At 31.0% G+C, this 14,682-nt stretch overlaps 1 protein-coding gene across 2 annotated transcripts; it reads right to left on the bottom strand.

Annotated features, from left to right (window-relative positions):
* Positions 1-983: 983 nt before the first annotated feature.
* On the bottom strand, positions 984-13,644 carry LOC107444230 (trypsin-1). 2 transcript variants are annotated; one of them, XM_043048523.3, is made up of 8 exons: positions 13,427-13,644; positions 11,275-11,529; positions 9,569-9,688; positions 8,988-9,064; positions 5,760-5,854; positions 4,942-5,204; positions 2,357-2,523; positions 984-1,198 (listed from the first exon to the last, which is right to left on the bottom strand). In XM_043048523.3, exons 1-8 carry the CDS (start codon positions 13,476-13,478, stop codon positions 1,016-1,018), a joined length of 1,212 nt encoding a protein of 403 aa, XP_042904457.2. In that variant the 5' UTR covers positions 13,479-13,644; the 3' UTR covers positions 984-1,015. The 2 variants fall into 2 exon arrangements, with proteins under 2 accessions (XP_042904457.2, XP_042904456.2); XM_043048522.3 differs by having other exon boundaries at positions 8,988-9,076; positions 13,427-13,589.
* Between the last annotated feature and the right edge of the window lie 1,038 nt (positions 13,645-14,682).

Genomic DNA, 14,682 nt, shown 5'->3' with positions numbered 1-14,682 from the left:
AGCGCAAGGATCTCTCCATATTAAATTATTATAGAAAATTCTTTATGAACATTATTTCGAATTTGAATTTTAGTTTCTCATTATAAGTCGAAATTTTACTTACTGTGTTTCGTCAACAATTTACTAGAGATTTCTCACTGAAACCTATCATTTAAGTTTCTTAGGTGAACAAGGAGGACATAAGAATTTTAGAAAGGCTTGAGTGGGGCATGGCACAAAAAAGGTTGGGAAACACTGCTCTAAACCCAGTAAAATCAAGATAATGTTGCTAGAACAGATAGTTTCGAATTCATAGTAGATGTAAAACCCTCGTGATTTTAGTTTCAAAACGAATAGTTCTATTGAGTTAATTCGATTCCCCACCAGCAGCTTCTAGTCCCAGTCACCTATCCTGCACGACAAAAGGATACTCCTTTCATACACCACAATATAATTAAGCGACCTATACTTTTATTATAAATAAGAATTCAGTAGTTATTGATGGCTTATTTGGGTTTGGGGGCAGTTCAAATGTTACAAGGGATCTTGCACTGTTGCTTAGGTTAACAGGTCGCAATACCCCCCCCCCCTTGCACTTTTTCATAAAATTAGTTATAATCAGTTACATTTAATTACCGATTTGATGTTTCAAAAATGTATGGTTTATTTATTAAATTAATTTTAAGAAAAGAAATATTTATCATCACGTGACCGCTTTTCGAGAACAGATGTTTTCGAAAATTTCATTTGCAATAAACTTAGTTTTTTTTTCAGGCAGCAGTGCCATCTATTTTCGAACTTTGTAAAGTTGAAATTTAGTGGGGGCAAATTTATATTTTCTAAGCAGAGCGTATCAACGCTTACGAAAAATCTTCCGTGATCTTCGTTTCGTTCTGTAGAACAATTTTGGAGTAAGCTTTTACGTTTGCTGCGGATAATTGAAGTTCAGCTAAAATCTAAGAATTATGTGTTTTAAAAATATGTATACAAACTGAATTCAATCAATCTTTTAAAAAAAATTTATTACGTTTTTAAGTTATGTTTTGTTCTTAATCCAGTCAATGAAGCTCGAAACTCTGGTGTAAATTCCTGGATAACCGGGCTCACCACAGCTGTATCCAGAAGAAACTATACCGACCAAGGAGTATGGTATACTTGGATGAAAGTCTCGTAGGTTTTTGTCGTTATCTTTAAGCATCAATGGTCCCCCGGAATCGCTCTAAAAATAAAATCTTGTTATATTATTTGAAAATGTTAATTGCAGTTAGGCGATTTTATTTACTGCCCGAAAGTCCCATATATTTGAACTTCTCAAATGCTTGTCCTATAGTATAAATCCCGTAGGCTGAGAAAAATTCTAATTACAGTGAGCTTAGGCAGTTTTCAAAGAGCTAGATTTTCTTATTAGCCAATGACTGCTAGCTGTGCGTATCAGCAGTTTTCAAAGTGCAGGGTTTTCCAACTAGCCTACGACAGATACCAATGGATAGATATTTCAAATTGGGTTTATTATTCTTTCACAAATACTATGTAGCTAATTTCATAGTGCCTCACTTATCGCTGAACTCCAGTTTTGCCAAACAAAAATGTCAAAAAGAATTAGTTATTTTTATGGCAAAAGGTTTGCCTTAAAACTGACGAGCAATGAGGTTCAAAATAAATATTTCTAGCCTTTTTAACCATGAACTACTCACGAAAGCTGGGCAATATTCACAATTTTTGCCCATACTGGAGTGTTATAAGCGAAGTAATTAATTAGCAATACAGATAACGGTACCGTTCGCTGATGTTTTATTTTAATTTATAATTTTAAAAAAAACTGATGTCTATTATAAGTTAAAAAGACACTTCTGCACTCACGTTATTTGAATGAGAAGTGAGTGCAAAAGTGTCGTTTTAACTTTGAACCAGCGATGCGTCTTTTAATTAACTGATGTCATAAACAGCAAAAGACGTATGTTGTCCATTATGTCATTACAATGAAATTACATTTATTTTGAGTTAATTAAAAATATGCGTTTATACCAAAAATTATTTCGTATTGTAAAAGTATTTCCTATATGTAAATTTTAAATGAAAAGCCTTTTTTTTCCTGATAAAAAAAAATTCTGCATTTAATAAGAATGTGATCCAGAATTTCATCAAGTCTGGGATTTTAGTTTTATACATATATTTACATGATTAACATAAGGACAAAAATAATTTAAGAAAAAGAGATTAACGAAGAAAATTAAGATATATATACATCGTCTTGCATAACAAATACTTACTGTTATGCAGAATGAAAGTTTTAATGATTAAATTTCCGTTTTTGGAATATTAATTTCGTAATAAGTATAGAAAATTTAAAGATAAAGTTCACTACAAAAATTGTTACCTGACAAGCATCCTTTCCACCTTCTGGCAATCCTGCACAAATAAACTCATCAGTTATTCCATGCGGTAGGACATTGACAATCTTTGATTTGTATCTTTTTTGGCATTCTTCATTTGATACTACTGGTAATCCTTCCACTATGTGCAAAACAGAAGTACCTCTGCCACCTGAAAAAAACCGAAATGAGAATGTAATTTTTATGATAAGTCCGTTTTCAAAAAGAATATAACTAATTGAATAGACATATTTTTATAAGTATAATACCCAGAAAGCATGTAACCTTATGGCAACGTTGTGTCTTAATTTTCATTTTATTCTCACGAAAATTTTTGTACTTTTTAGTACAAAAATTTTCGTGAGAATAAAGCTTTTTTCAATACAGCAAAAATATTGCAGTTTCGAACCTTTCATTATAAAAGGAATAAAAATTATTTTTTAAAGCTTTTCTAAAAAGGATTGTCACTTTGGGTAGCTGAGCATACAAGATGTTGCGAAAAGAAACATAATTACCTAGATTTAAGATTATTATCTCCTTAAGACTAGCTTTATTCAAGGATTTTTTCACGCTTGAAAACCCTAAGACAACCTCAATTTTCAGGTTTTTATATAGACGGTTGTTCTCCAATGTTTTGGATTAGGGTAATGTGTGTAGAATGAGCAGATCTCGTTTAAAGGTTAGAAGGTTTACACGTAAACCGCATAAAAACACTTTTAGGTTTACATTAAAAGTTTTTTGCTGAGTGAAAATAAACCTTATTTTACTATCTGGGATATTATTCCGTATCGAAGAGATCGCAAAAATCTTATTACAACAGTACCTGTATTGGATACCTATATATGTATTGTATTAATAGGGTTTAGGGTAGATACCTATGGGGTGATTCAGAACTATTGTTCAAAAGTGGACTTTAAGAAAAGATCAGAAGCATGATAACAAGCTAGAATCATATCATATGGTAAAATTCAAACTATCTCGTGGCCACATCGTTCACTAGATCTGTTCCCAAAAGATTTTTTTTTTTCTTTTTTGGGATGCATGAAACCTCTGGGAAATTGGACAGGGATTTGATGGCACACATCGGTGTAGCACCCACTTTAAAACTTTTTTTCAAAACTTTGTGAGTGAACTCGATTTTGCATCGTAAAATACTATTTTGTCACCTGTTTCACATTTTTTCAATCTCTGGCTTTGTGAGCATGTTAGTTAACTGCTTAATGTTTTCTACCTTAACAGGCATATGATTCTTCGCGGACTTCTGAGAATCGATAATTTATATTCCGACAAATTTTTAATCTAAAATTTAAATTTCATAACTTAGACAAATCTTTTTATCGAGACATTTATTCCGCCCTTACCAGCACTCTCTTTTCTTTTTCTTTCCGTGTTCTTATTCAGGCACCATGCATTTTTTACGAAGAATTTTTAAAGAATAGCGTTATTTCGAGAACACGAGACAGAAAAAAAAACAATTTCAAAAAATCCATACCTGCCTCGAATTTTCTTCCGTTAATTAGTCCCTGAAGGTAAGGTATTAACAATTCAAAGAAGGAATTTTAACTGTTATATAACAATACAACATCCTTATATTTTAATAAACTGAGATCAGTATTTTGTTAATCTTACAGAAATATCTCATCTTAATTATTATTTTTCATTAGCAATTTTACAGTTTTTTAATACTCTTTGCAATCTTAGACAGAAAACAAAGAAAATTTTTCGAAAATTGATTATCCAACATTCGCTTATAAACATGGTACGTAGCATTTTTAAAAAGAGCTTAAGGGTGCTTATTTTCGATCTTCGTTATTTAAAAGCCCTTAAAGGTGCTTTTTTCATTGGGTGTTTTTACAAAGTGCTTAATTTTCCCTTTTCAAAAATTAGATTTTTTTTGGTTTACATGTCGATTTTCGGCACGTAATTTGCAAAAGCTTGCTTTTCACATTGTTCCATTCAACGTTTTCACAATCCATTTCGGCGTACAGTTGGTCCATAGCGTACGAAAGCGCCAATCATTTCACATGTTTGATGAAAATACTTTCGAGTCCGAATGTGCGTCTACTGAGCTGGGTTCGGCGAGATTATTGCTTTCTTATGTGCTACTCTGTTGCATTTTGCAAGATATTCTCAATTTCAGACTTCATTTTCTACCCTCTGATATCGAACCGAAAAATATCGATCATTTTACAACGGCTAATATAATGAAGAAAAGAGTTCTTTGTTATTTTATCATGATCATGTTTAAGTCTTCGAAAATTATTTTGTTAATGTATATAGTGCTTAAAAATATTTTCTGAGTGCTTAAAAGGTGCTTATTTTTGTGGAAAGATTTAGCTACACACTCTGATAAAGAGTTATTTATCTTAAACATTCACAGAATTTCATAAACATTGCCGTATATTTAGTAGGACCCTCCTAAGGAAGTATCATAAACATGATGTCAAGAATCAACTCTTCAATGCGCTAATTAAGTCGCAACAGGAAACGTCATCGAGCATACTTCAAGAGGTGAATAAAATTTTTTTTACAAGGATTATTTTTAATCTAAAAGTATATACTATATACTCATTAAAAGCCGACTACTTACCAAATGTAGTATCTCCCCAACCCAATAAAGTTGTATTTTTTCCAACTAAACTCATGGAATTTATTCGAGGCGAGGGCAGACAAATGTGTGCAATCATCGGATGCAGCAGTTCTTCGTGCAAAGTCAGAATAGCAATATCGTTATAAAATTTCCCTGGAATATAACCTTCATGGACCACAATTTTCTTTACAGCATACGGTTGTCCTTTATCGATATGAATGTTGCCAACATGCACCATGTACATGGTAGGATCTGGTTTCTTCCTTATAAGCGAAAGAAAGTACCGTTAAATGTATTTTATAACCAAACAAAATAATAATAAATAAAAAAATAATCAAAATGAATCATACTAAAGATAAAGAAAACTAATTCTAGACGTATATTTTTATATTATAGTACACACGTCGATAGCCTGGTTGGCAGGACGCTGGTCTCACATTCGTGAGAACGGGAGACTCCCCGTGCAGTAAATGGTGACTGGTGCACATTAAATATGTCGGGTCACAAAGTCCTCCACGTTTCCATAACAAACTATACCTCTGGTGGTACTGAATTGGAGATTGATAGTTCCCTAATTCACGTCAAAATCACGATCTGTGGATGTATGAATGGGTCCGCTCTATAAAGAGGCGTTGCAGAAGTCGAATTCTTAGCTATAAACAGCGATACTGGAAGACAAGAACAATTCCACCCCTTGCCTTAATGGCATACGACAACAACAACAAGTAGATATTTATAAAGATTATACTAAGTACATTTTCTTAAAAAATGTTTTTGAAATTTTAGGAAAATAAGGAACGTTATAGACGACATCTTACCTTCCTGATACAAAGCAATTAGCAGCAGAAAGAATATGATTACGATCTATTAAGCTTCCGCCGCACCAGTGCACACCAGCTTTACGAATAGATACCTATAATTGCATAACTTAAAGTAAAGAAATAGAAATACTAAACGATGAATATATATACCGGAAAGAAATCGGGCATTCTTTGTCCCATCTAATAATAATAAGTATTTGCTTCATCATTTCCTATCACCGTATTGTATGTTTCATCTATCAGGTGTTCCAAAAATTAAGGGAGATTTGATAAATTAACTAAAAGATATTTGTTAATTTATACACACGCACAGTGGCGTATAGTTTGTCTAAAATAAGAACTCCTCCAGACATTCGTCTGGACCTGTGGCGGTGACTATGGTAACGAGGTTTGACTATTTCAAGTAGGGGTGCGGGGACAATGTTTTGGAGTGGTTTCGGGTCGGCTTGAGAAAGGGAATCTTTTTCTTCAGTCTATTATGTTACTCCTCGAGTAAAGCTACCCTCCCTAAAATGCGCCATTCTTCTTTCCATAGCACCAGAAGGCCTCAGACTTTGTGGCGGGAGGAGTTCTTAGCTTAGACAGACAGTAATTTTAATGTTTAATGACTATTTACCCATTATTGAAGAAAACCTTAGTTATCTCTCTCGAGATCTTCATTTTATAAGTTTACACTTGAGTTGATTTCAAAAGCAACAAACAAGGTTAATAAATAAAAATTTAAAAAAAAAGAGCTAAAGAGACGTTAGATGTTACCGGATATGAATCCTAAAATTTGTCTCAAAATCTCGGGAGAGAGGAAGACAGTTTCCGATTTGAATTGCTATATAATGCACAGGATTTGAACACAAAAATATGGAAACACTTCTAAGCTAACTCTACGTAAACAATCTTTCTTTTAGTAGCAAATGTTTCGGAAGATTTTACAAGGCAAAACTGTTGGCCCAATTTGAAAGAGGCTTTTAGTTTTTTAAAAATGATGTTCTTTATACCCATGCAAATTTCCAGTTAACCAAATTGAGAAGAAGAAGTTTGTAACTTCTTTTTATACTCAGTTGCAAATTAAAAAATGAAAAAGAACGAGCTCATGTTACTTTGCTACTGAGCTTTTTGAAACGACGTTGCACAGCCTCCCTTTTGCTTGCTTTCTTATTAACAAAATAATTCATCAACTAGTAATAAGAATTATTAAAAATGACACCTAAAAATCATAATAAATATTTCGCATTTTAAGAAACTGATGGAAGAATAATAAATATTGTGTCCTGCAGACGATTTTCTTCTACGGCGAATCAAAAGTAAAAATTCTTTGTCTCGCCTTTGATTTGTTAAGAGCATGTCAGCATAAGACCAGCCATTTTTAGTTGTCCAATTAATTACAATGCTCTTGCAACGTCATATAGTTGTGTCTTTTCCATGAACGAATGTTCTACTTATTTATTTATATATGTCGCCAAGTCATGGCAAAGATTGTATAATGGAACGGAACTATAACCTCTTTTTAATAATTTTTCTATATATCGTAAAAGATAGCATGAATTAAATTTTTGTCTGACGTGTTTAACTCTTAGAAGCTTTTAAATTTAAATTGTGTATAATGTATATTTGTATAATTTGATAACAGAATAGAGCGGAATTATATGCAGTCGCGGGTGATTACTTAAATCATATACTCGCAATGCCTCGAGCCCACAAAAATAAGCGCCTATTCTCAAAACTCAACAGACGTGAATGAGGAAAGATCTGAAACAGAAAACGTAAAGATTCCAACAAAAAATTTCACAGAGGATAGAGAGTTCGCCTTCCAATGAGGCGATCCGGGTACGATCACAGCGATGGCTGGTCGATAGGAATTCCGCATCCGGCTTGCACCAACCACAGTGCTGACGTAAAATATCCTCAGTGGTAGACGGATCATGGGCATGAGTTAGAGTCTATGGGTATCAAGCATGATCTTTCTAATTGTGCCAACAGTTTTGCTATGCAAAACATTTCCAGCTAATAGAAAAATTGTTTATGTAGAGTTAGTATAGAAGTGTTCCATATTTTTGTCCAAATCCTTTATGTTATCGGTATATTATATTGACCAGGTAAAATTAATTTACACTTATTTCTTCTTATCGTGTAATACGTAATGTATTTCTAAGTATTTTTTCCATTAAAGTTTAGTTGAATATTTTGCAAATCCGAGTAATGTGTAAATCCAAGTCCACTTTGTGGCTATTAACATGTTAACAAAATGTTCTTACACAAAACTATAGTTATTATATATTTTTTAAACAAATGATCCTTTCTTTAAAAAATAAAGTTATCTTCTTTTAAGACTAATGAGAAAACAGAGATGATCGAAAGATGTTGTGTGATTACACTTTGGTTAGTGCTGAGTCTCCTAATTAATCAAAACGGTACTAAAAATCTTTAGACTATAATGAGTGTTGTCAAATAATTATTACAACTAAAAACATTATGTTGTGCATAAACTAAACTAAAATAGTAGCTAACTACATTGAAAAATCTAAAAAAATATATTACTTAAATTATGTTTCATTGAAAAATAGTTTCATTATTCTTAAATTTTGTTCCATTGAGTTCGAATTTTGACGACTTTAAAAAAAATTCTTTAATGGCTTTTAAGAAAGTCTACATGAAAGTGATAATCATAAAATTGTTTCGCTAAAATATATATAAATTATCAAAAATTTTTGATATAAGGATTTTGAACTATTACATTAAAAAAAGCTATTGGAGGATTTAAGAAAGAAGTAACTATAAAAAATATTTTAAGTCTTTTAAGTTTAAAATAATTATAGGGAGGGCACGTACCACCTGTGCCCCACCCCCAGACACTACGCCTATGCTGATAACCGTTCTTCACTTTTGAGATCAGTTTTTCACTTTTGTCATTAACTCTGATTTTGTGATGATCAAGAAATCTAGTCCAAAACCCATGTTAAGATTTCATTTTGTTAGCTAATATAGCACTAGAGCTGCCCTAGAAGGTTATCGGCGACTGTCTAGTATTCATCCTTAAGGATAAGCCATGAAGTAGATTTGTCTTTCTTAAAAAGAAAGGGAACGGAAATCTTTATTTTTATCTACTTATCTGAAATATCTAGATTTACTTAGCAATTTATTTCTTCAAAATAAAATTTTTTTTTCAAAAATAAATCTTTAAACAAACTACAGAAAATTTTGAGTTAGGGCGAAAATTGAACTCTAACTTACCATCCATGGGAAATCCCCTTGTCTAGATGAAACACCGCCAACAGGTAAAACTGATGGGCCTTTTGAATCTTTGAGGTCTGTAATAGTAGCTTCATAATTTTTTTTTTTAATATCAAAAACAATTTCGTACATATGCATAGATAATTAAAATCGTTGCACACAATCAATAATTCACTTCCAAATAATGACATACCTGCCAACTTTTAATCCTTTCGAGGAGGTTTTTCCCCAGTGGTAGTAAAATGAAATTTTAATTACAATTTTAGGCAGAAACATACGCTGTATTTTGAAAAAGCTTAAGCAGAACAGTATTACATCTTATTATATATGCTTAATTTTTTAAAAAATAGTGGTTGACAAAAAGATTATAAATTAAGTTTATAAATGCGAGGAATCTATAGAAAGTATACATTTTACTACCACTTTAAATATAAAAATAAAATTTTACACCCAAATGCGTAAAAGTTGGCAGGTATGTAATAAGATAGAAAACATTTTCATTTGCTTAGTACATCAAAACAACTCATATTATTCTAAATATTTATTGGAACAAATAGTTTAGTTATAATAATGCCTCTTACCAAGCGGTGGATCGAATTTGTTTGGATTACTTTTATCCAAAGGTGGCAAACTGTTTTTAATCTCTAAAAATTTGTTTTCTGTTTCTGATAGTCCGGGGGAGTGAATAACTGTTCCACATTCTGAAAAAGATTAAAATTGGACTATACTGAAATTTAAAAAAAGAAAGTTCATTGCACTGTTTTCTTAAATTTTCTCTTGCATTAATTTTCTGTAAAAATATAAAACAAAGATTGCAAATGAAAGCATACTAAATGAGCCGCATCGAAGCAGGGCCCCTCGAAAGGAGTTTGCAGTAGAAGATAGGGTCTCGGTACTGATAGTGACCTTATAATGATAGTGATAGCTCTGTATTGATAGTGATAGCTCTAAGCTCACTCATTGCGATGCATGTTTCAGCTGGTCTTGTGTTAGTTATATGCAGTGATGATTCCAGCGTGTTATAAATACTATGTAAAACAGATAAAAGTCACTTTATTTCGTGACCTGAGAATCATATAGATTGTACATACTTGTTTTAAATAATTTCCATTTATATATTCTTTATCGATTTCTAATTTTGATTTGTAAAATAAAATATTGCATATTAAAACAATGGTAAATTAATTGGTATTATCTTGGATGATGAGGGTAAAGAATTATAGTTTTAGAACTTTAATAATTTATTTCATAAAAATGTTTTACAATTTCTTCTGTGTGTTTAATTTTAAGACGGCTCTGCTCTGATCGAAGCGAAGTTTCAAGTTAGGCAACAGGGTGTACTTCGAAGTACTAAAATGGTTCTAAAGTACTAAAATGTCAGAGAAAGTGAATAAAACATGCTAAAAAAATATTGATATACTTCGTAAAATAATGAAACTAATATAATAATTTGGCCAATACAGTATAATAAGAGCTTTACTTCGTGTCTTTTCAATCAAGCTATGTCATTATGTGCAAAATAACTAATTTTTGATAAAACAGCGGTTTTCTGTAGAAGTATTTATTATGGTAGTACAAAATTTTATCAATGTGAAATATAAAAAATACTATTTAGCTGTCGCAAAATTTCGAATAATTTTTTTCCAAAAAATAAATGTGCTAACAAAAGATAATTAAAGTCTATGTGCATGCACTATTGCAATATTCGGCTCTATCTGCTACGTGGATTATATTTCTTTTTGCCAAAGCAAGGTTTTGAAATGCGTTTTCTTCAATATATATATTCTTTTTTCGAAAATGCGGCTGTAAGATTAGATGAGCAGAAAACCGTTATTCCATCTCTAGATTGCCTTAGATTCTTGTAGGATTTAATTTTTTCTGTTTGTCACCATATTTCTCCATTTAACTTAGCAGGGGGCAACAACCTTCCTTTTATAACAACACCAAATCATTTTTGAACAGATGCAGGCCTCAAAAATGAAAACACATCCAATTAACAAAGGATTGTCTGAAAACTAAACATTTTTGTATCATTTTTAGGAAAGAATAAATAGTCTTTCGGGGAAAGAAAAAAAAAAAAGATAATCAGTTTTTCAAATTTTAAGCTATTTTGATTTGGATCTAATCGAAATACATGATGTGATTAAAAATAAGTAATTCTGAACTAAGTGTGTTCACTAAGAACACAAATTTAACAAATCACGTTTGCTTTTAATTATACAAAATATAAGCTTTGCGGATGACTTCAGTAGCACTTTTAACTTTTAAATAGAAAGTTAAATAGTACCTCTTTTTCTTGCGTTTTCTTCGTCGATCTTTTTCATCAAGGTTTCTCCAAAGACCAATGGTACACCACAGCAAACTCTGGGCACATTATCTCCAACCCATCCACACAGAGTTGGCCAACCACCTAGAGCTATGGACGCAGCAGCAAAATCACAAACTCTTATGTCCATGCAAGGATTTACACTTCCACCAGCTCCGGTACAACTTGGATTCATGTGAGTGTAGTTCCATCTCAGGTAATCTTGCAATACTCGTTCTATTTATGCGTTAAACATATATATATATATTTTTCAATAAAATTATCCATCAAGCACACTAAAAAGTTCAGTATAATTTTTTTTTTCATTAAGGGAAAGAGGATTTGGATTCATGACCCAAGCAAAATTTTGGTTTACATGGTATTATTTCTTGTAAATTGTCTTTGCTTGTGTATTTTGTTTTTGAAATAATATTTCTTCTTCTTGTGCTATTTCAAATAGGAGAAATTAGATCGATATGGTGTATTTTATTTTTAAAGTTTTTATCATCAAATGATATCTCTAATCTAAAGAAACCGCATCTTTCATGGCAATAGCAATATGCACCCTACAAAAGTAATTTTTGGATACGCCACTGTTGCACACGATTATAAAATTTGGTTATCTAAATTATAATTCCATGTAAAATGTATTTTTTATAATTATTGTTTTATTAAATAATAGTCGAAAAGTTTTTGAATAGCAAAGTATACAGATTTTTTACATCATTTTGAAAGAAAGTATGCAATTTCAAATGACAATAATATAGAAAAAAAAAAAGAAGAAAAAAACGATAAATAGTCCTCAAATTTTTTTAATTTTCTTTTTTAAGCAGATGACTTTTTAAAATTTGATAACTCTGTAAATATTCGACCAATTTCGTTTAAATTTTGCATTTTTAAAGTTTAAAATGCTGTAAACATTCATATAACTTGAGTTTACCATTATGAAACAAAATAATTAATAATTATTAGCAATTATTTTTTACAAATAGTTTCTTTCATTAAACTTATTTTATAATTAAGAGCGAAATTGTTTCGATTGGCATAAAAAATGTGGGGAAATTCGCAAAAAATGAGATTTTTGAGGCTCAAAGCTTCGTCTGCACTCTTACCTTAACTAAGAGAAGCATATTTAAATTGTCAAAGATTTGAATCCCCCCCCCCATTAAAAAAGTATGTTAATCTAAAGAAAGATTGTTTTTGCTCCTGATTTCTTAATTTAATCTTAATTAATTAGCACATTTAAGATATAACTTATAGAACAAAATTAATCCATCTGTTCTCTTGGGGTGTCATAAGTGAAGATTATAAGTACTATATTAAAATATGAAATGAAGTTCTATGCCTCATGACATTGCAAGTTTCAATTGATTCCAAATAGAATTTTCCGTCCTACGAAATTACGATTTAGCTGAAAATATCTATCAACAAAAAACAAGCACAAAACTAAAATAAAAAAAAAGAATAATAAAATTTTAAAAACTACATTTTTCAAACCTGATAACGAAAAAAGTTGAACGCATCACTTTCGTATTAATCTAGAAAATGCCCCTCCCTTTCCAATTTGGAGTAGAAGACCTGCGACCTACGTTTCAGGTCTACGTTACGATATATAAGCTGACCAGCATCCATCCGAAACTAAAAAACTGGTAGAAAAATTTCTAAACAAATGCATCATTCCAATAATAATAAAAAATTCTGTAAGAGAATCTCTGTGAAGGATTTCTATTTTCAGAGTATTAAATTTGAATGGGAAAACAGCAAGTTTTCAAATATCCGTTAAGAAATTTTACCAGCGTTTGAGTTTTGGAAGTGCGCTGGCTAACTTAATATTTATATATAAAACGCAAAATATATATATATATATAAAATATTCCATCCCTACATAGCGCTTTTGGAATTTTCAGGCAATTTTAGCTATATCCGAAATTTGGCACTATTTTCGGCAGTAATATACATAGTTCGTTTGTACAAACAATTCTGCAGTAATAAAGCAGTTTGAAAGCTTTTAATCCTATGAATACATAGATTTCGATAGTTTGCGTTGCTTGGTTGTTCCTATCTTTACAATATGATTTTGAAAAGAAAAATACGTGATTAGCTAAAAAGGTTTAATTGGAAAACTTTTACTCACCATAAGCACAAGATAGTCCACAAAGAATAGAGAAAAACCAAATAGAAATCATTTGAATTTGATATTTATCTATTTTTACCAAAAAAAAGATTATTTGCTGAAAAGCTTCTCAGTGAATGCTTTTTCTTTCAAGGACAAGAAGCTAAAAGTTGATGGTAGAATTTTTTTTTCCTGATGAGAAAAACTTGTTATTGAAACCGGAACATTGACGTTTCTACATCCCCAGAAATTATCATCGCAGTGTGTGTTTTGTTAAATAATTAGATGAAACTTTCCCTTTCTCAATACTCTGCCTGAAAATCAGCCCGAACACCGAAACTTCTGATTCTTAGTTCAAACGACTACCTGAATTTTAATTCTGTCAATTAACTGCCAATATCTGAAAACGCCTCCTTATTTATTATTTCTCGATAATTTTATGATTTGGCTTCAATGAGGGGAAATTTTATTTGAATAACTTACGAGAGGTGAAAGTTTTAAAATATGAACAATTAGAAGGGAGATGTGTGCTCCTTCCCCCAAGTTTATAAATTTTCTAAACATTTTTTCTTGATTTAGGGGACGAAATTAAATTAGGATTCACAAAAAATCTCTTAATTTCACTTATAAGAATTTTTTTCCCTTCAATGCTAAATACCGGCAAAAGGTTTAATTATTTGTACCTCCTTCTTGTTTTTAACATTAAGGATTTTTAAACGAAAATTTTCTAAATTTGTCTGAAATTTTAACAGATTCTCAATTGTTGAGGGGGGCATATAACAAATTCTTCGAAGGACTTTTCACTCATCATACTATTCTATGCTCATTAAATACTTATTTGGTTGGCTCACAATTAAAATTTTTCCCGGAGTGGTTTTTTTGTTGTTAAATTTCTTAATTTGTCTTTTAAGAAAAGTTTTTAAATAAAATTTACTTTATACAGGGTATCTGCTACATTTTAGATTTATAAATCCATGACTAATTCTAAGAATTTTTCATGACTTAACAAAGTTACTATTTGCTACGACAAAAACACAACAATAAATTAAAAAAAGCATTATAACATTTATTGAAATGATAGGTTTAACCAAAACTGTTATATTCTGCATCTTCATATTTATAGATTCAGGGATGAGTATTCAGAAAGTAAAAAAAGAGACAACACACAAAAATTTGACAAAAAAAGTGAGATTTTTAAACTTGCAAACCATATGATTATAAATCCCGATGATTAATTTTAAAACTGTATGAATATGAATCACATGCATGATTTTAAA

Source organism: Parasteatoda tepidariorum, chromosome 1 (assembly GCF_982258835.1).
Source record: "Parasteatoda tepidariorum strain Cologne lab strain chromosome 1, Ptep-v5.0, whole genome shotgun sequence".
Taxonomy (NCBI): domain Eukaryota; kingdom Metazoa; phylum Arthropoda; class Arachnida; order Araneae; family Theridiidae; genus Parasteatoda; species Parasteatoda tepidariorum.
The sequence above is the reverse complement of the archived record's forward strand: the minus strand, read 5'-3'. Positions and strand labels throughout refer to the sequence as shown.

What these genes read in the sequence shown, in the direction of transcription:
- LOC107444230 (XM_043048522.3), bottom strand. Translation starts at nt 13,478, where the DNA reads ATGATTTCTATTTGGTTTTTCTCTATTCTTTGTGGACTATCTTGTGCT. An exon ending in AATTGCTTTGTATCAGGAAG is followed by an intron (nt 5,205 to 5,759) that starts GTAAGATGTCGT and finishes TTCGCTTATAAG; the next exon opens with GAAGAAACCAGATCCTACCA. An exon ending in TTGGGGAGATACTACATTTG is followed by an intron (nt 2,524 to 4,941) that starts GTAAGTAGTCGG and finishes GGTTTTTTTCAG; the next exon opens with GTGGCAGAGGTACTTCTGTT.